The sequence below is a fragment of the Diplotaxodon limnothrissa genome, linkage group LG5 (assembly GCF_057381915.1).
Source record: "Diplotaxodon limnothrissa isolate DT_005_m linkage group LG5, D_limnothrissa_male_GT1.1, whole genome shotgun sequence".
Classification (NCBI taxonomy): Eukaryota; Metazoa; Chordata; class Actinopteri; order Cichliformes; family Cichlidae; genus Diplotaxodon; species Diplotaxodon limnothrissa.
Window position 1 is genome coordinate 22,897,223 of NC_140600.1, and position 20,510 is coordinate 22,917,732.

General features: G+C 39.9%; 5 protein-coding genes across 7 annotated transcripts; 3 read left to right on the forward strand and 2 right to left on the reverse strand.

Moving 5' to 3' along the window:
* Positions 1–5,079: 5,079 nt before the first annotated feature.
* tspo (translocator protein) lies at positions 5,080–8,734 on the forward strand. 3 transcript variants are annotated; one of them, XM_085353294.1, is made up of 4 exons: positions 5,080–5,141; positions 6,702–6,877; positions 6,971–7,109; positions 7,245–8,734. In XM_085353294.1, exons 2-4 carry the CDS (start codon positions 6,705–6,707, stop codon positions 7,416–7,418), a joined length of 486 nt encoding a protein of 161 aa, XP_085209420.1. In that variant the 5' UTR covers positions 5,080–5,141; positions 6,702–6,704; the 3' UTR covers positions 7,419–8,734. The 3 variants fall into 3 exon arrangements, with proteins under 3 accessions (XP_085209420.1, XP_085209421.1, XP_085209422.1); XM_085353295.1 differs by lacking the exon at positions 5,080–5,141 and adding an exon at positions 5,189–5,496; XM_085353296.1 differs by lacking the exon at positions 5,080–5,141 and adding an exon at positions 5,189–5,488.
* A 124-nt stretch (positions 8,735–8,858) lies between these two features.
* uqcc2 (ubiquinol-cytochrome c reductase complex assembly factor 2) lies at positions 8,859–11,649 on the reverse strand. The gene is made up of 4 exons (XM_085353297.1): positions 11,454–11,649; positions 9,771–9,845; positions 9,126–9,192; positions 8,859–9,018 (listed from the first exon to the last, which is right to left on the reverse strand). The coding sequence occupies exons 1-4, from the start codon at positions 11,589–11,591 to the stop codon at positions 8,909–8,911; spliced, it is 390 nt and encodes a 129-aa protein (XP_085209423.1). The 5' UTR covers positions 11,592–11,649; the 3' UTR covers positions 8,859–8,908.
* A 52-nt stretch (positions 11,650–11,701) lies between these two features.
* Positions 11,702–13,107, forward strand: tomm6 (translocase of outer mitochondrial membrane 6 homolog (yeast)). Its single transcript, XM_085353298.1, has 3 exons — positions 11,702–11,853; positions 12,777–12,905; positions 13,045–13,107. Exons 1-2 carry the CDS (start codon positions 11,756–11,758, stop codon positions 12,871–12,873), a joined length of 195 nt encoding a protein of 64 aa, XP_085209424.1. The 5' UTR covers positions 11,702–11,755; the 3' UTR covers positions 12,874–12,905; positions 13,045–13,107.
* A 223-nt stretch (positions 13,108–13,330) lies between these two features.
* Positions 13,331–14,191, forward strand: lg5h1orf74 (linkage group 5 C1orf74 homolog). Its single transcript, XM_085353293.1, has one exon. The coding sequence runs from the start codon at positions 13,333–13,335 to the stop codon at positions 14,125–14,127; it is 795 nt and encodes a 264-aa protein (XP_085209419.1). The 5' UTR covers positions 13,331–13,332; the 3' UTR covers positions 14,128–14,191.
* Positions 14,192–16,900: 2,709 nt separating this feature from the next.
* On the reverse strand, positions 16,901–19,354 carry sirt4 (sirtuin 4). Its single transcript, XM_085354280.1, has 4 exons — positions 19,296–19,354; positions 18,542–19,029; positions 17,760–18,054; positions 16,901–17,667 (listed from the first exon to the last, which is right to left on the reverse strand). Exons 2-4 carry the CDS (start codon positions 19,027–19,029, stop codon positions 17,515–17,517), a joined length of 936 nt encoding a protein of 311 aa, XP_085210406.1. The 5' UTR covers positions 19,296–19,354; the 3' UTR covers positions 16,901–17,514.
* Between the last annotated feature and the right edge of the window lie 1,156 nt (positions 19,355–20,510).

The following is a 20,510-nucleotide window of genomic DNA, read 5'->3' on the forward strand; positions in this document are numbered from 1 at the left end:
GTAATTAGACAATGTTGCTTCTTTGTCTTATCTGTGCCAAATTACACAAGAACTTGGCTCTGTGACCTCAGTAAATTCTTTTCTGATGACTGTATTGGCTCAGTCACCAGTTTCAACTCATTTTGCATGAATGGGGAGTGCGAGTCAGAATTTCGGAGTATCCAGGACAGTCACAGACTAATGACTTTTCAGTAAAGCCATCTATATCATAAGCCATGGAAAAACAGATTTTCAGAAATAATTACTTTACATGTTTACACATCTACAACTTACAGCACACAATCTCACGTCTGCTTTGCTCACAGGAAACTACATGCCAATTTTTGAAATGTATTAATAATCAAACTCACTCAAATGCCAAAATAAAAATACCCAGGGGTGTACAACTCATGATTTCTGCTCATTAAGTTCCCTTTTCATAAAAATCAGATTTATGTGTATCTTCTTACCCAAAGAATGCGGTCTGAGTCATTTTAACAGTACAACTTTTTAAAGACAGTGTGCTAAACTGGGCTATAAATACCAGAGAATGAAGCTTTGAGCCACGAGCCAAACATGAAATAAATAATCATGCAGATGCATTTGTACACACTGTAAGTTTTAAGTTACTATTGCACACACTTTGTCTGTGAAAACACTGTTTATGCATGCAGTTAGTGTATGCACAGTTAACTTGTTGGGTTGTGTCTTGAAGATGGTGTGTGCAGTGATGCAGTACTCTTCTACTGTTTCTATAGTTGAAGCCCTGTTTAAGTCATTATTGGTATGATTATGATGTGTGCGGTTTTCATGTAAAGAAATTCAGGCATTCTTTTTAAATACAACCTCAATTTCAGAGAAGCTGGGATATCTGTATTTATAAATGACACACTAAGGAGTAATTATAATACGCTAATGATATGATAATTAGCTAATACCTTACCTTACTAATGCTTAATAGTGTGACATTATTATGAAGTGCTACCTAGTCCAATAAGGCCTTTAGAGGAGGTATTTAAGTTTAAAAAAAAAATGAGTGGGCCAAGAATGGACCCCTGAAGGACTCCACCTGAGAGTGCAGTATGTCAGGATGATGTGTCTCCCAGCTTAATTGTAAAGTGTCTATTGATTAAATAAGATTTAAATGGATATGAGCTACAACATCAAAGCAGTACTGATGTCTAAAAGGACTAAAACTGAAAAAAGTCCGTAAAAGGTTTATTTGATTGGATGATTTAAGTCTTAAGAAACAAGACATGTTGGCAATTTAACGATTTATTTATTTAACAATCAGGGTAGCATGTGGAACAACCATACACAGACACAGACAGCCAGACCCCTTTCCTCATGCTGGTCAACAGCTCGGTCACACACTGCTGTGGGATGATATCCCATTCTTCCACCAGTATTTATTGCAAGTCAGCTTCTATTCTCTCCACTCCCAAATTCTGGCGATAGTCTCTCAGATTGTGGTAATATGGGTTTACCACTGGTTGCAGAATCTTATCTTGATATCTCTGTATCAAGATTGCCTCCAATAATTTTCCAGTAGAGGAGATCAAAAGCTGCTACCTTATCGGGGGAGCAACCAGCATAGTGTTTTTTGCATCTTCCTCACACTTTGACCATACAATCCAGCTGCCGTAGGCAGAATCTGGACTCATCACTGAACGTAATGTTCCTCTACTTGTTTAGGTTCTACTGCACATGTTGCAAGACCAATGCAAACAGGCCTGAGGATGAAGAGCAGTCATGACAGGCCTCCTGGCAGCCCTTTGAGAATGGCGATTGGCTGTGTGCAGTTCAGTCCAAATAATGCAGCAACTTGGTTTCTTCAACTTCAAGTTGCCCCATGGCACAGGCCCTATCCAGATCAGTCAAACGTGGCATGCTTGAAGCTACTTTACTTTATTGATTTATATAGCACTCTTCACAGGATAAAAACCACAAAGTGCTTCACAATAATATAAAACAGATAAACATAAAACAGTACAATTAAACACGCAGCACACATCTAATTAAAAGCTAGTCTAAATAAATTAGTCTTAAGATGATGTTTAAAAGAATAAATACAACCCAAGCAACGTAAGCAGATGCCAACTGAGTGATGTAGCACATATTCAGATCTGCTGCTCAACCCACAAATATAGTTATTTACAAATAAATAAACTCCTTACATCTGGAACCATTTAAGGGGAAATAAACAGGCTTTCCAAAAATATGGAATTTATTGCCAAGAACCATTGTTACAACTAAGAAATAATCAACTAAACAAATGTACTTTTTTTTTTAATTTGATGGCAGCAACGTGTCCCAAAAAAGTTGACAAAGGGGCAATAAGGGCCTGAAAAGTAAGTGGTTCTTTTTATTTTGGTTTATTTTACAAATAATTAGGTTAGTTGACAACAGTTTAGTAATATAAAACAGGCATCTTAGAGATTCAGAGCTTCTTAGTCAATTGCAAAAGGTTTAAATAGCTCATCACCACACAACATAATTTCCTCACAAGATTCAGAGAATCTGGAGAATTCTCTTTGTGCAAAATCAATATTGGATGGCTGTGATCTTCAGACAGCACTGCATTTAAACAAATCATGATTGTGTCATGGAAATCACTGCATTGGCTCAAGAACACTTTAAGAAATCACTGACTGAACACAGTTCACCGTGCTTCAACGTGCCATCCACAAACTGTATTTTAAAGCCATATGATGCAATGAAAAAGCCATGTGTGAGCATAATCCAGAAATGCTTCTGTCTTCTGTGAGGCAACATTTTATGTTTGTTTGTTTGTTTGTTTGTTTGTTTGTTTTAATAACTGAAGCATTAAAGTGGAGAACTGTTCTGTTGGGAGACAAATTGAAATGTGAAATGTTTTGACAAAAATGGGCAAAAATTGCCTCTGGACCATCCAGCCTGTTATCAACACTCAGTTCAAAAGCCTGCATCTCTTTTGGTTCCTATAGAATTAGCAGCTTGCACATCTGGAAAGGCAGCTTAAATGCTGAAGGGTATATAGAGTTTTGAGAGCAATATATGCTCCCATGCAGAGGACATTTTTTTAGCAAGGCTTCACAGTAGAAGAATCTGGGTGCTGTACTGGTCTGACTGCAGTCCAGACCTTTCACCAACTTTGGCACATCATGAAAGTAAAAGCTACAACAAAGAAGACCCAGGACTGCTGAGCAGCTAAAATCCTCTATCAGAAAAGAACAAGACAACATTCCTCTCCCAAAAGTCCAGCAGCTGGTTTCCTCTGTTCCCAGATGTTTACAGACTGTTGTCACCGCAGTGTAAACATGGCCCAGTCCCAAGTTTTTTCAGATGTGTTGCTACCATCAGATGCAAAATGACCATTTTGTCTTAGAATTGTACATGTTCTCAGTTTAAAGATGTTTTGTGTTTTCTATGTTCTATTGTGAATAAGATATGGATTTATGAAGTTTTCAAATCATTGCATTCTGTTTACATTTTACACAGCCTTCCAGCTTGTCTGAAACTGGGGTAGTTAAAGAGAATGACTGAGTTTCTTTAAATGAAATAGCAAACATCACAATCATACTAATGATCACATAAATAGGACTTTCAATATAGGGACAGTTTTACACCTTCCACTATAAAGTAGAAGAGTACTCAATCACTGCACACTCCACCCTCAAGACTATTTGACACAAACCAACAAGTTAACTGTGCATATGTTGCAACTGTGTTTAACAGTGTTTTTGACTGACAAAGTATGTGCAGACGCAAGTGTGTCCGGGAAAAGTGAGGTAACAAGTGAAAATGTTTGAATGAGTCTCACAGGCCTGAATATGCACTTGAAGCCATTTATAATCCTAAACTTTTTTGATCTGCTGCTCACCACAAACAAGCATAAGTAGAAATGTTGGACTTTTAACTGTATCTACACAAGTTTCACAGCTTTTCATTATGTTTTCTACAGTCATTGCTTCAAACATAAAGAGGAAGTTCTCTGCACTCTCTCAGAAATCTGCTCATGCAACTGGATCTCAACACTGGCATCTGTTTCCTTACCTGACACACGCGGTTTGAAGACAGACAAGTAGTGTTGCAAGAACTGCACAGATAAAGAAATAACTGTATTTGGCTACTGAACAGTATTGTGATGTGAATAAGGGCGCTGGTAGAGGTATTCCCTCAACCCCACTCTTGTTATTTCTCATGCATACTCCACCAGTAAGTATTAGAAATATAAAGTCTGCTCTGTATTGCTGTGTGACAGGTGGACAAATTCAAGCTTAAATAGATAAAAAAATAAAAATAAATAGACTGACTGTAGTGTGCATGGTAACTTGAATCTATGAGTTAGGCCTGGCTCTAACCTGTGACAGCTGGAACAGGCTATGACTATCCTCCAAGCCTAAACTGTACAAAAAAAAAAGGTAAGAAAATTAATAGAAATAAGTTTGTATAGTTCATAAAGCAGGGATGTAAAACTCATTTTACACTGTGCCACATCCAGCTCACTTTGATCTTATATGGGCAGGATTGGTGAAATTCCTATTTCTGTCAGTGTAAAATAGTTTAACTACATAATTAATCTCTGCAACATTTTAACATAAAACAAAGAAGCACCATTTTAACGGTATTTTTCGTTTTTTCTACATTACAAAGAAATTATGCCATAGTAAATGAAACAAGTCTGTCATGTCAGCACGACTGGGCTTAAATTGTAAATAAAGTAAATGTGTAAAATTACAGAAATCTATAATTGATTACTTCAGTGCAATGTGAATTGCCATCGGGCAGAACACGAGGGAAAACAGTAAAATGTTTCAAATGTTTCCAAAGCCATTCAGTGGGCTGGATTGGATCCTGGCTGATTCTAGCCCCCGGGCCGTATGTTTGACACCCCTGCAAATAGATGACATTTTAAGTTGTCTAAACATTTTCACTTAATAACTAGAAATGTGAACTTATTTTCCCATTATGACTTACCCATAAGTCATAATTTTGGGGAAGTTTTTTCGGTGGCGGAAACAATTGTTAGCTTAAACTGTTGGAACAGGAAAGGAAAGCACTGTAACGCCTGCCAGACGACACGGAGGGTAACTATCTTGACGTTTTTGTAATCTTTGCTGTCACATAACAAGCTTCGTGCGCTTCCTCTGCAAAAAGGACACGAGACAACAAACAAAGCAGTGAGCGAATACGTTTTTCGCGTTTTTTTTTAACATTTGTGTCACCGAGGTCTTGTGCAACACATTTATTTAGCTAACAACCGGTTTTTTCGACCGTTAAGTAACTCCTGATGTTATCCTCGTTGGTAACCACGCTCCGACGTCACATTGTTTGGCTCAGTAGCGCAAGTAGCACTCGTTATCCAGGGAGTGTCAGGGGAGTGTTTCTGACTGCTCCGATAAAGTGGCCCTGCCCACTCAACAAACAATATCACAGCACAACAGTGTGCTTAAAGATTTGGCTGTAAGTTTGTAGGTTCAGTCCTCGATACGACATTCATACTGTACGCTGCTGTTAACTGAGTGAGGTAAGAAGGTAAGCTATGTCTGCTAGTGACCTGACATCAATATTAGCTTTAATGCAACTTTGCGCCGCCAAACCTTGACCTAGAGTCACTGAAGTGCGGCGTGACTTCAGAAAGTCAGCGCACGTAATGTTTGGGAGCACGAACACGTAAAAGAAAAATTAATTAGCGTTAACTTAGCATGTTTCACTGCTGCGCTAGAACAACAGCAAACGTGCTCAAATTTATTGTAAAAGTATAGTTTTTGTAACGTTGCTGTAAGAAAGAAAATGAAAGCGACATTAGACTCATGCGGGTATTGTTCTTTTCCTGCTTATTAAAATAAAAAGGGTTTGGGATTATGTTAAGGGAAAGGAATACGTTTACTTGTATATTTAAGCTTGAGTACATACATTTTTAATTCTTAAATGATGGTTAAAAATAGCAGTAAAGGTAACACAGACTATTAACCTTAACTGTATCAAGGTAAATCTTGTTTACATGTATCCCCCTGTTATTTCTGGCCAGCAAGTACTCTGTAACAGTGCACAAACTGTTTGAGCCATTTCCATGCATTGATAACTGATTAAAAACTGGAATGCTACTTAAAAAAACAAACAAACCCACAGCTTGTATTTCTGAGGCTAATGAGTGCAAAGAGGCCAATCAGTGTGAATATGGAGTATGTTTGGTTAACTCTCTGGGGTGTAATTAAGCTGAAATGGTTCAACCTTGTAATGTTAGCTGATAGTTGCTTTGGCTAAGGATTTAAAGTGGTCTTTACAGGAGTGATATTTTGATTTAACGTCGGTTGTGTAATGATGTATTGAGCATGCCTTTAATGTGTTTTAGCCATTCTGGTTGGTTATGAAGTATAAGCTTTTATTTATGTGGTGTGAGTTTTTATTATTGTGCTGAACTGTAACAGGGCTGGCCATTTGGTCTGCACAAATTGAATGATGCCATGCTTCTGTTAGTTGTTAAATGTAATTTTTAACAGAGAAATTGACATATGCCCGATGCCTGCCTTGAAATGTAAAAAAATGGTTTAAAAAGAAGTCTAAAACTAAACTGATTGGGGATGTCCGCATAGCAAAATCCTCACGTTTTCTGTTACTGCGAATTCTGTTTAGTCAGTCATGGGACAGCAGACGCATTAGGCAGAAAAATTTGCTACTTATACCTATGAATATCCACCCTTAGTGGAAGTTAAACGGCTGTCTTTTTCTTATCTCAGAAAATGTGGCTGCAAATAGCTGGGTTCACTGCCCTGCCACACCTGGGAGGGCTCTACGGTGGTTACCTCACACGCAAAGAGGTAGATACCTGGTACCCAACCCTGAAGAAACCATCATGGCGCCCACCAAACAAAGCATTCCCCGTAGTGTGGACGTGTCTGTACACAGGCATGGGGTAAGCACATTGTGACTGATTTCTGCATTATCTGTGAAGCAGCCTCCTTATCTTAATGATCTCGTGTGAATTGTTTTTGTCGTTCACTTCCAGCTATGGTTCATACCTGGTGTGGAAGGAGCTTGGAGGTTTCACTGACGATGCACTAGTTCCACTCGGGCTTTATGGGACACAGCTAGCTCTGAATTGGGCCTGGACTCCCATTTTCTTTGGTGCACACAAGCTGAAATGGGTAAATTTAACTTAAAACTGTACTTTTTTTTTTTTTTTTTTTTTTTTGGACACCAATAATTAGGGGTGTGGTAAGTGTGGCAGCATAGTTGTATACATCGCTGTCACTGACATGCCCTCTTTCTGTTCTTTTTAGTCCCTCGTTGAGATTGTGCTTCTCACGGGGACTGTCGGAGCCACCATGATGTCCTGGTATCCCATCAGCCGCACCGCCACGATGCTCTTGGCACCCTATCTGGGCTGGCTGTGCCTTGCAACCAGCCTCAACTACTGCATATGGAGAGACAACCCAGAGGAAAAAGAAGAGTAGGGATCATGACTGTGTGTTTTGAGGAACATACTTACATTCTGAATCACGTACACAATGTTATTAAAAAAAAATAATACTAATAAAAAAACCGGTCAGTCTCACTTTTGACTTTACCAGCTGCTTTATGATCTTGTTGGCTGGTCACAGACTTACTAATACTTGCGTATATGTTGCCCAAAATAAAAAGAAGAAAAATAAATAAAGACGACATTTCTAAATAGTGGTATCCTCTTTAACATCTGCAGTACTTTAGATCTGAGCAGGCATTATTTTATCTGCTTAGATACTGTATAACAGCCTGCTTCTAATACATTTACTTTGTTCCTTTAAAAAAAAAAAAATCCCTTAAGAATTTTAGAAATGTCATTACTAATAGGAAAAACTGTAATATGAACAGAATATGTGATTACATTGAAATTAGTTAAGTCACCCCATCACGTGGAGTTTTGGTTGTTCAGTTTAAAACTGAAAGTTTTTGCCTTTTTTTTTTTTTTCTTAAATAAGAAAACTGTGTAAACTAGTCCATGAAACATTTTTGCTTTGCAAGTAAATAATTTGAATTAATGGTCAGGTGCATTTCTCAAACAGACACAAGCTTAACTGATTAAATCCTGCCTGGTAAGCCAACTCACGGCCGTGATGTAGACCAAAATGTTTTTCAACATTGTTTCTATAGACTTGTTTAAATGTAAAATTTCTTATATGTAAAAAATTCAAGTCTGACCAAATAGAAAAACTCCAGGAAATTGAGTTCTGTAATCTGTTAAGACTGTAAAATAACACTAGTGTTACAAACTGATGACTGTGGGTTATTTCCACCACACAGCCAGTGAAGGCTTATAAAAATATTTAGTTTGATTCAACAACATCCAACCAGCGAATATTCACAAAACTTGCAGCAGCTGACCTACAACAGCAGAAGACCACATTGCTTGCTGCTTCTGTCAACTAAGAACAGCAAACTGAGGCTACAGTTCACTAAAACTGAACAAGACTGGAAAAATGTTGCCTCTCTGATAGGCCTCAATTTCTGCTGCAATATTCAGATGATGGTCAGACTTTGGTGTGAATGGCATGAAAGCATGTCTCCATCCTGCCTTGTATCAACAGTTCAGGCTGGTCTCAGGAGGATGATGTATCTCATCGCAAATGAAAATCATCTCAAACTGGATTCTTGGATATGGAAGTGAGTTCACTGAACTCAAATGGCCTCCATAGTCACCAGATCTCAGTCTAATATGGCATCTTTGGGATGTGATGGAACAGGAGACTCAAAGATGTGCAGTCAACAAATTTGTGATGCTTTCATGTCAATATGGACCAAAATATATCCAAAAATATTTCTAAAGCTACAATTTAAATAAATTATATATATATATATATATATATAATTTTTTTTTTTTTTTTTTTTTTTTTTGAAAAATGAGTCCAAAATGGTAACAATAAGATTTATTTCTATACATATAGGAAAAGAAGATTGGGAGAAAAAGTTATTTTTCTGCAGGTTTCTCTGGGACGTCTTCTGGTGATTTCGAAGAGAATCTCTGCATTAGCGACTTCCACAGACCCTTTTTTTCCTCGTCCGTATTTTGCATAGTTCCTGTAAAATTTAAAAGTCGGGTCTAAGTTACAGCAAGTTCCCGGGGCCTCATAACAACATTATGTTTATTAAATAACCGAGAATTGACAGCACATGCGAGTCCATACCTGACAAAAGCAATCTACACTCTTCCACTGTGACTCCAGTGAAGCTCGTGTCTCTCACACGAGGAAACTGAAGAGAGAAAGAAAAAATTCTTGTAGCCTTCGACAAGTTTTCACACAGAAATTTCTTTCCAAATGAAAAAAGTCAAATATTATATACAAGTTCATTTATGTACTCAAATAATTTGGAGTGTGCACAGTATTTGAAGAAGTCAGCTTCCATTTTCTGCATTTCACATGCACAAGGAAAATATCCCCTTACAGCAATGTGACAAATTAATAGTCTTCCTACTAAAATCTTTTTTTATATTAAGTAAAACTTCCCTATTTACAGTTGAGTAATTCAGAGGAGCAAAACAGACATCTGCTGATCTCTGGATCTTTATGGTTCAAATTTAAAGCTTAACAATTTTTAACCATTAACCTCGTGTGTTTGTTTAGACCTTTGTACTAACTGTAAACACACTTTCTCCACACAGGTAAAAAAAAAAAAAAAAAGTAACTACACCTTTGCAATCTTAAAGAATGGAGAAGTCATTCGCTAGGTGACAGACCTCAGGTTAACGACAGCAGTGGAGGGCAATGTGTTTTTTGTATGATGATATAATGAAGTTGAAATGCACCTCACATATGCGCATGTGTACTTACCCGCTGTCTGTATATGTTGCCGTTAATCTGTGCCAGACTTTCGTACATCTGATCACATTTCTCAGGATCTGAGATCTAATGGGGAAACATTGAAGTGGTTAAGATTTGATTTTACTCACTTAACATGTTTTAACCCTTGTGTGGTGTTCGTATTTTTGTTACTCAGCCAGTGTTCATGGGTCTGGTGGACCCGCTAGAGTTTTGGCTTTCCAAATTAACACTATCAAACAATTTTATGTTAAATTACTCAACAGATGTTTACTTCATCCCAATTACAAGACATATGAACAGCAAACATGGTTAATTTTTTCCCTTTACCTTTGTTAGATCATATTTATGAATTAATGTGCTTCTCGTTTTTCTTTTATATAAAATGTTATAAATAAATCAGTTATAATCAAGTGGAGTGAGTGGAAAGACACAACACATTTACACGTGAAAAAATAATTAATTGTTTAATTTTTCTTTTGAAAAAAACTGAACACGGGTCTCACAGACCCGAACACCATACAAGGGTTAAATGGAAAAAAATAATCTTCTCATTATTTTAATTATTAACTTTAAATTCCAAACAGGTCATTTTGGTTTCCGTGAAAAAGACACGAGGATGTGCGATGCACTGCCATGCTATGTGCACTTGTGCTCTACTATGCCATCATAAAAATAAATAATCACTATGCCACCGTATCTCTGGTGTCTGTGGGTTACATTTTTTAAATCTGATTCTTACTGGTCAGATAACACACAGTACAGAATCAATAGGCAAAATAATGCTTGTACTGTGTTTAAGAGATGGCAGGTGAAATTCAACTAGAGCCAGGGTAAAACGTCAGTGTAATGCCAATTTGTACCACAAGATGGGGCAGCGAGTCAGTGTAACCTTTATTTATAAACTAGTGTTTTATTGGCACCTCAGATTCTGCTGGCATCAAACACCTATGATTATCAAAAACCATCTTTTTCCATTCCTTTTCGTTACTACTTATCCAGTTCAGAGTTGGTAGTGGGCTGGAGCCTATCCCAGCTGTTTTGGCAAGATATTTTTTACATGTTATGGTTTACAGTGCTCAAATGGTTGGCTTCTCAGAAACTTCATGTTTTAGAAACAGATTAAAGGCTGTTTACTTGGTTGCAAACGCTGATAGTTATTTTATTTTCAAGATTTATTAAAAAAGCGCATCAAAGCTGGGTCGTTCCATCTCAAATCATTGTGGATCTTCTGTTCGACCATCACTCATTTACCCCAAATATTTTTACGGCTTGAAGTCTCGGCCATTTATGACTGCTGTGAAATTTTAGCTTTATACATCAAATACCTTTCAAGATATATTTGTGAAAGGTGTTCCACTGACCCCATTCCAGCAAGTTTATATATCTGTTGATATATGAAGCTAAAATTTCACAGCAATGATTATAAATGTCCAAATTGTAAATCAGAGGCGGATGAGTAGAAAATTTTCTAAACATTGGATGATTTCAGATGGACCCAGCTGCAAAAACCAGCGGTGGACTGATGGACATTAGTGCCTCAAACATCTCAATACTAGTCTTGAAGTTCGCAGAAATCTGCTTTGGATTAGGTTGTCAGCTGCTTGCTCTTCTAACTAAGCTGTCCTCTTAGCTTCTTTCGGTTGTTTACAGCAGACAGGAGTCCGTGTGTTGCTACCAGCTAAAATTCATTACCTGAGTATTTTCACCCTCTCGGAAGGCAGAGGCGACTCTCTGCCGCAGAAAGGTCCCCAAGTCGCGGCCTTTCTTGGTCTCGTCTCTGGGCCATTCCTCACACAGCTTCAGAAACCGACGGTACCTGGTCGCCGACATCTTTGGTCATGTAACAGCACGTCCTGAGTGGAGCGAGGAGGACGTATGTTTGGGTTTGAGCTTTATCGCACGCCGTAGTTGTGTAACATCTAAAAACCTTCCCCCTTGACTCTTCGCCCTCGTTGCCGTTGTCTTTTTCTACCCCCAGCACACACGTTAGCAACATGAGTGGGGCAAACGCTAAAAAGGGCTCTTCCTCCGGTGTGGTGGAGTGGATCAGCTCGGCCTGTCGGTTTGCAACAGATAGAAACGACTTCAGAAGGTAAGACAGAGCAGACAGCAGTGATAGTAAGAGGGTTTTTGGGGCGGTTAGCTGTGTTGCTAGCGTTAGCACTGGTGTGCCAGTGAAGGAATCTGTCCTTGTCCTCTCACTCACTAGGCTACACTATAAGTACAGAAACAGACAATAAAATTACAATTATGATCATCAGTTTAATGGAGTTGTATGATAATATTACCAGCGTAATAGTTGTTTTTAGTTTGTTTATCAATGAACAGAAGAAATGGGCTAATCTCATCGATTAACCACTTTGTCAAACTTTAGGGAGAGTCTAGTCTCTACTCTAAAGGCCCTCAGGAAGCTTAATGTATACAGTATGACGGGTAGCTAGTTAATCAATGTTTAATGGCCAATATGTTCAGACAGTTGGATCCCAGCAGCACATTGTAAGCTATGTAGGATTACCTGGACACCAGAATTCTCAACAACTGTGTACCAAATATGCCAAAATACTGGCTCCCCAAGGATTAAGGTAAATGTCACGCACCGGATATACTAGGTATGATGTTAAGCCTATAAGATATATTTATATATTCATATATTTATTTAAAAAAAATAGCCAGCCTCTGTAGCTGTGGGGTAGACCCAAGACATGCTGGAGAGGTTATATTGCTCAGCTGACCTGGGAAAGCCTTGGCATCTCACCCGGAGCAGGTGGCTGGGAAGGGAGCTCTGAGGGAAGGCTGAGCTTCTCTGCTTAGGCTGTTCTCTCCAGGACCTAGCTCTGGATAAAGAGAAGAATATAAATTAATAGATGGGTGAGGTTATAGATACCTGTTGTCTTATAAATTTATGTTTGATCAGTTTCCCCGCACAGCACAACCTGTAGCCACAGGTTGAACAGGGTATTGTTGCTGTTGATGGCATCACTGATTGTTTAAACCTTTTTTCTTTTCTTTTTTAAGGAATCTTCTGGTGAATTTGGGCTTGTTTGCAGCTGGTGTTTGGGTTGCAAGAAATCTCTCCGATTTTGACCTGATGTCTCCTCAGCCAGTGACATAGCGTGACCCAAATACATCACAACCAGGATGATGGTGAGGTCATCTTCTTTACTAGAGCTGGAGAGAGGTGTGATCTGTTTGCACACCTCTAATGAACAAAAGCAGAATTTATCACGGAATAACTGCTGTTTTTCTACAGATTATTCTGACTGACACGTTTCTTCTCCTTTAGGCATCTTGGACCAACAAAGAAGAAACAGTGGACACAAATAAACTCATGAAACAGTTTTTATGACGTGTTTTAGTTTGAAAACTTTTGTCTTGTTTACTTGTGTTAGATCCATTGACCTTTTGACCATTTGTTAGTTTTTTTAAACCTTTCTTGTAAGTGTAGATTACCTTTAAAAAAAACATTTAATTTTTGTGCTTGATTCCCAGCTAAGCAGTTACTTTAAATAGAAATATCTCTAGTCCTGCTGCTTGACTCCTCAGTCTCGTGTGACGTGATTTTTATGCAGTCATGTCTGTTTCAGAGCTCTTTGTTGCTGCTGCTCGTAAATATCTGTCTGCTGGTAGAAAGTCCCTCTCTGCTCCTCAGAGTCTGGACCTGGCTTCACAGGTGTCAGCTGTAGATTTGGGGTTGAAGCCTGCTGTTCTGTACGATATTAATGGTGCCTGTGCAGAGCAAGTGAAGCACTATCTGAGCTCTTTACAGTCTCTCCAGCTTGTGTCTAAATCGCTTCTCACGCTGGATTTAAATGGAAATGGTCTCATTGTTAATCCGGTCACAGTCAAGTCAAATCTAGAGCAGGTTCTTCATGACGGGAGCAGCGTCGCTGTGATTGATGTCTGCCACTCACAGGAAACTCCCACCGTCGCTGACCCACTGAGGGGAGACCTGAAGCGCATGATACAAGATTTACTACTTCTACTGGGAGGGGTGCAGCAGCTTGAAGGGGTTGAGAGGCTTCTCAGTGGCGGAGAGAAATGTGAGGAGTGGAACCTGTGCACTGTGTTTGGGCTCTTACTGGGTTACCCCGTCACTTACTGGTTTGATCACACTAAGAGTTTCGACAACTGTCTGTCCATGACTCCCCTCACGGTGCTTACGGCTTCAGCAACATGGCAGCCGGATACTGCAGCTCACAGATGTTGTCTGTATTCCTTCAGTGTCCCGGCTGCTCTCCAAGAGGAGATAAAGTCTGACCTGGAAACCTGGAAGCTCCGTCTGCAGCAGAGATTTGAGCAGCAAAACCTCCTAAAAGATCTCACGATTAATCAATCTATAGTCACACTGCCCTCAGTTTGTCTGTGAACATGATGTAAGTTTGTCTTTAAAGCAAATGCTGTGGATTATTTATGACCGTAATAAACACTGTCAAAACAGCTGTTGGGTCATTGATGTGGGCGACAGGTTCCACAAGATGGATCAGAGTTAACACGTGCATTAATGTCGTTCTTCAGCGTGTGTGTTTGTGTCCTTGTATAGATAATGCTGTTTCAAGTGTTTAAATTCATGAGGAAAAATGTTCTCATCAGAACGTTTTAACTGATAAACTATATTGTCATTGACCTCACTCATGAAAATAGCGACTATAATGCAACATGACCTGACAATATATAACTCAGGTTAAGACTAGTGTGAGAGAAAGCTGTTTTGTTAGAGTGGGATGTCAAACTACAGTGGGGCAAAAAAGTATTTAGTCAGCCACCGATTGTACAAGTTCCCCCACTTAAAATGATGACAGAGGTCAGTAATTTGCACCAGAGGTACACTTCAACTGTGAGAGACAGAATGTGAAAAAAAAATCCATGAATTCACATGGTAGGATTTGTAAAGAATTTATTCGTAAATTAGGGTGGAAAATAAGTATTTGGTCACCTCAAACAAGGAAAATCTCTGGCTCTCACAGACCTGTAACGTCTTCTGTAAGAAGCTTTTCTGTCCCCCACTCGTTACCTGTATGAATGGCACCTGTTTGAACTCATCATCTGTATAAAAGACACCTGTCCACAGCCTCAAACAGTCAGACTCCAAACTCCGCCATGGCCAAGACCAAAGAGCTTTCGAAGGACACCAGGAAAAGTATTGTAGACCTGCACCAGACTGGGAAGAGTGAATCTACAATAGGCAAGCAGCTTGGTGTGAAAAAATCAACTGTGGGAGCAATCATCAGAAAATGGAAGACATACAAGACCACTGATAATCTCCCTCGATCTGGGGCTCCACGCAAGATCTCATCCCGTGGGGTCAAAATGATCATGAGAACGGTGAGCAAAGATCCCAGAACCACACGGGGGGACCTGGTGAATGACCTGCAGAGAGCTGGGACCAAAGTAACAAAGGTCACCATCAGTAACACACTACAACGGCAGGGAATCAAATCCCGCAGTGCCAGACGTGTTCCGCTGCTGAAGCCAGTGCATGTCCAGGCCCGTCTGAAGTTTGCCAGAGAGCACATGGATGATACAGCAGAGGATTGGGAGGATGTCATGTGGTCAGATGAAACCAAAGTAGAACTTTTTGGTATAAACTCAACTCGTCGTGTTTGGAGGACGAAGAATACTGAGTTGCATCCCAAGAACACCATACCTACTGTGAAGCATGGGGGTGGAAACATCATGCTACGGGGCTGTTTTTCTGCCAAGGGGACAGGACGACTGATCCGTGTTAAGGACAGAATGAATGGGGCCATGTATCGTGAGATTTTGAGCCAAAACCTCCTTCCATCAGTGAGAACTTTGAAGATGAGACGAGGCTGGGTCTTCCAACATGACAATGATCCAAAACACACCGCCCGGGCAACAAAGGAGTGGCTCCGTAAGAAGCATTTGAAAGTCCTGGAGTGGCCCAGCCAGTCTCCAGACCTCAACCCCATAGAAAATCTGTGGCGGGAGTTGAAAGTCCGTGTTGCTCGGCGACAGCCCCAAAACATCACTGCTCTCGAGAAGATCTGCATGGAGGAATGGGCCAAAATACCAGCTACTGTGTGTGCAAACCTGGTAAAGACCTATAGTAAACGTTTGACCTCTGTTATTGCCAACAAAGGTTATGTTACAAAGTATTGAGTTGTATTTTTGTTATTGACCAAATACTTATTTTCCACCCTGATTTACGAATAAATTCTTTACAAATCCTACCATGTGGATTCATGGATTTTTTTTCACATTCTGTCTCTCACAGTTGAAGTGTACCTCTGGTGCAAATTACTGACCTCTGTCATCATTTTAAGTGAGTTAACTTGCACAATCGGTGGCTGACTAAATACTTTTTTGCCCCACTGTACATGCATCACCCTCTGAGCTTCAGCAGACCGCAACAGTGAAACTCCGCTTTCTGTCAAGTGTAAAGTTTAACTACACATTTAATCTCTGAGACATGTTAATATCAGAAAAAGCAGTGCGAGTTCTACAGCATATCTCGGTTTTTCCACAGATACAGAAATGCTGCTGTAGTTAATGGAAGAATCTGTCAGCACATCTCTTCAGGCTTAATTTGAGAGAGAAATGTTACAGAAAAAGCTCTAGTAGCCCATTACTCAGACTACCTTGTAATTAGAAAAGAGTGTTTTTTAAATTCAGATGTTTTTTTTCTTACTATGCACACATAAAATAGACATTTCTGTAATTTCATTGTTATCTACGACTTAATTACTTTGGTGTAGTATGAATAGCCATGAGGGAGCTCTTTATTAGCATGAAAACTTATGAAAATACATTCAGTCCAAAATTTTACACCCTTTGTGTTTTCAAAAGTCATGCAGTGGGCCGGATCGGAATCTTTGTTATCTGATTCTGGCCCTCATGTTTGATACACCAAGGTTCGAAACTTCTTTAATGATGAATATTTCCGGCTTGCAAGTGTGATAATAAATTCCAAAACCTCTTATTTTCTGAATATTTTATTACAGAAAGTTTCCACTGCATAACTTTAAAACGACAGCATAATGCCACTTTAAAATCCAGCCTGAAAAAGTTTAATTCAACCTACTTTAAGCGGTTTAATTCACAAAAAATGGAAATGCTGCCAAATTGAATACGGCAGCATTTAAAATCAATCAAAATACTAACCATCTGAGTATTGCGTAATAAAAAAAAAGGAAGAAGAACAAATTGCACCTTTTAAAACAGATCTGGTGGCAGAACATGAAAATAAACATTTATATTGCATCTTCCCATCTACATCAGAGCAGCCACCCTGTGTCTTTTTGTCTTATCAGAATAAGAGCGTTTGAATCCAAAGGTGTCGTCAGTATATAGTGATGGTGCTTTGTGTGTTTGATAAGACTTGAAAAGACATTGTACATGAATGCAGTCCATCTATAAAGTGAAAAGAGCTTGAGGAAGGAAACGGGGTACCTCTGTTTTCCTTCAAGCCTGCAAATTATTATTTCACTTCACACATTTGACCTGCACACCATTATTGTGCCAACCTAAAACCAGCAATCACACAACAAAGCACAGCCTTTCTGTTTTCCTGGTAGGTTGACATTTGATTGCAGAGACAGGATTTCAGCTCCCTGACACCAACCTGCTGTATGAAGATCAGCTGGATTCAAGTCTTACACATTTATAGCTCACAATTATTAACATTCATTCACCTGCATACAGCGTGTAACAACAAAGAGCAACTGTTTCCATAAATCTGAGGTAGTTTTAACCTAACCAGCAGAGCACTTCAAGCTATTTAGGCTGCGGTCAGTCAGAGCGGCTGAATGACTGACAGCACTTCCCCGCAGCGGCCGCTGACTTTCAGCTCTGCCAGGTGGTCTGCTCGGGTGGGCCCTATGTTCAGGATGGCGACCGGCATCTCCCTGTCCCTTGCTGCCAGTAAAAACCTGTATCCTGAGTACACCTGAGAAACATCAACGAGGAACAACGTATTCAGTTAAGGAACAGTGTTGCTGAAAGCTAACAAACTGGTTTACTAGTTAATCCAAGACCTACCTGTAAAGATGACCCCATGACGAGCACCGCGTCCGACTCTGCCAGCCTTTCGTGCACAAACTGCACAGTTGCTTTGTTCACGGAGTCTCCAAAAAACGTGACCTCAGGCTTCAGTATCCCACCACAGTCATCACAGGAGGGAACTCTGAAATGGAGGACCTGCTCATCCTCCAAGAAGACGTCTCCGTCTGGGGCCACAGTGCCTGCCTGAGCTTGCCACTCTGGGTTTAAAGATATAAATCGCCTCTGGAGCTCCTCCCGTGCTGAGATGGCACCACAGCCAAGGCACGTGACCCTGAGGACGCCCAGATTTCATCCTCAAAATGTCTTCTAGTCAGTTAACATGCAAACAGACAGAATTTCCTAATAACTCCTGGTGATGCAGAGGGTGTGTGTTTTAATTACTGTCACCAAACCAATGTCTTTACAGACTGATGGATGTCAGTGACTGTTTCTCAGCTGTTCTTGAGTTTCTTTGGATCATGGCATGATATATTGACTCGATTAGTGGCAGTGAAGTCCATTTTTCAGGAAGGGGGTAAATGCTTTCACAGAACTGTAGAATATAGTGGTGATTGCACATGAAAACATCACTAAAGTAATCAACATTTTGCCAATGAAACCTGGAAACTTTTACCTACGTGGCATTCTCAGTGCATGGCTTTTACTCATAAATAAGTAGTGTTTATACAGTACATTGTATTGTATTGTTGTAAGACTGCCATAACTTCTTAATTGACGCTTATTGTCTATGATGCATATGTGAGTTTATGCGTTCTCACCTGTGGGCACAGCCGTGGAGCTCTGTGAGTCTCTTCTGACCTGCCTTTGAGTGAAGAGCATCTACATTCTGCGTAACCAGCCAGTGCAGCTTGCCCCTCTCCTCCCACCGCTGCAGGGCCTTGTGTGCAGAGTTCGGCCAGTGGGAGGAAAACTGCGGCCATCCGACGAAGTTTCTGGCCCAGTAGCGCTGACGGGACTTTGCGCTGCGGACAAACTCTGCGTACTGCATGGGTCGTCTGTCAGTGCGGGCGTACAGCCCGACGCCCTCCGATCGGTAATCGGGGATGCCCGACTCCGTGGACAGACCCGCTCCGGTGATGACAAACAGGCGTCTGGCTCGGGTCACAAAGTCCTGCAGCAGCTCCAGTGAGTGGGCGTCGGTGGTGCTGCAGGCGGGGACAAAGTTCATCAGCCCTGCAGGGACTGAGGAGGCTCTCCTTACAGGTGCTGTGTGTGGAGCCAGGACCCGCCATGGCAGCCTCATCATCTGCAAGCAGACGTTAAATAAACACACTTTTTGACACGATGGTTTTTTGTTTGTTTGTTTGTTTTTCCACGACAAATAAAAGATAGTAAGCGGGTAGTTTTCTCGCTATCTTATAATACACTTTTATTGTTATACTTTTATTATACAGTTTTTAAGTTTTAATTTCGAAATAAACCTCGAATATGTAAGAAGCATTAACAACACTTTCTTTTTACACACGTTTAAACATTTAGCTTGACAGTTAGTTTACCTTATTAGGGACTTACAGCGGTAGTTACAGTCAGTGAAGTCAGCAGCAGCAGAAAGTGACAGCAGCTAAAACGAGTTGTTGAATAACACAGCAAATCACTTATGAGATAACATTGGCAAGAACAGGAAATACCTATTTGATGGTAGCACCAAACACAGCCGCCTTGTAGTCTGGGAGTTGTAGTCTTAGTTGTATCTTAAGCTCAAGACATTTTTATTTGATGACACAGTCACATTGAATCATTTTTAGTTTTTGTGACAATCTCAAATAAGTAAATAATAATAACAATAATCATTATTTTCCCTCCACTGTCCTGGACTGTTTCATTTATCTTGTGGTTTGGCCTAATTTACACTTTTGCCTAGTGGAGCACTGACTGTTGCTGATTCTAGGATGTTTTCGCTTTCATTTGCAGTATCATTTGTTTATCTGTTTGTTAGGTGAATTTTGCATAACTGTCATTCTGTCCTTTTTGTTTCTAGTCCTGCAGCGAGTGCATGGCTGGCCTCTGGCCACAGGTTTGGTGGATATACTGGGAGTTCTCTCAATATTTGCATTAACATAATTTGTTAGTATGTTCATTTAGTGCGGTATTTGTGGTAGCTTTCATAGTTTGTTTGCTAACAGAATACTCCTAGTGTCCCAGGAGAGGTTGGTTTGCTGCCAGCAGCTGAAGTTATGACTTCTTCCTTTTTTTCATAGTTTCAGTAAATCTTAATCAAGTTGTGGAGCCTGACCTACACTGACTCTTGTGGTCTCTTAACTGAAGCCTCTATATCCTTTTACTTAAACAGTAACATAAAGTCAGCTATGATGTCTACAAAACGGGAACAAAAGAGAGAAGTCTGTTAAACACACATCCTCTTCAGGGTAGCCGGGGGAGGCTGGAGCCTGTCCCAGATGACTAAAATCCCATTTAATATGCTGCTGCACCAACAAACTACTTGCAAGGCAACAAGATTTATTGCAAAGAAGCATTGTTACAACAAAGAAATAATCAAACAAACCCAAGCTATGTGTAGTAAAAAATGTACGGGACCTTAGGACCTGCTGCTCAACGTCAGCGAGACACATTGGACTGTCCGGCCTGGGTATTTTAGGTGTGCAAATTTTGTGAGTTCTTTCAAATTTCTTCTTCTCTACATATTTGAATTGTTTGCCTTTTTATCACTGCTAATGCCTTTTTCAGTTTGAGTGGTTTTTAATTTTCAATGTACTTATTTTGACCTAC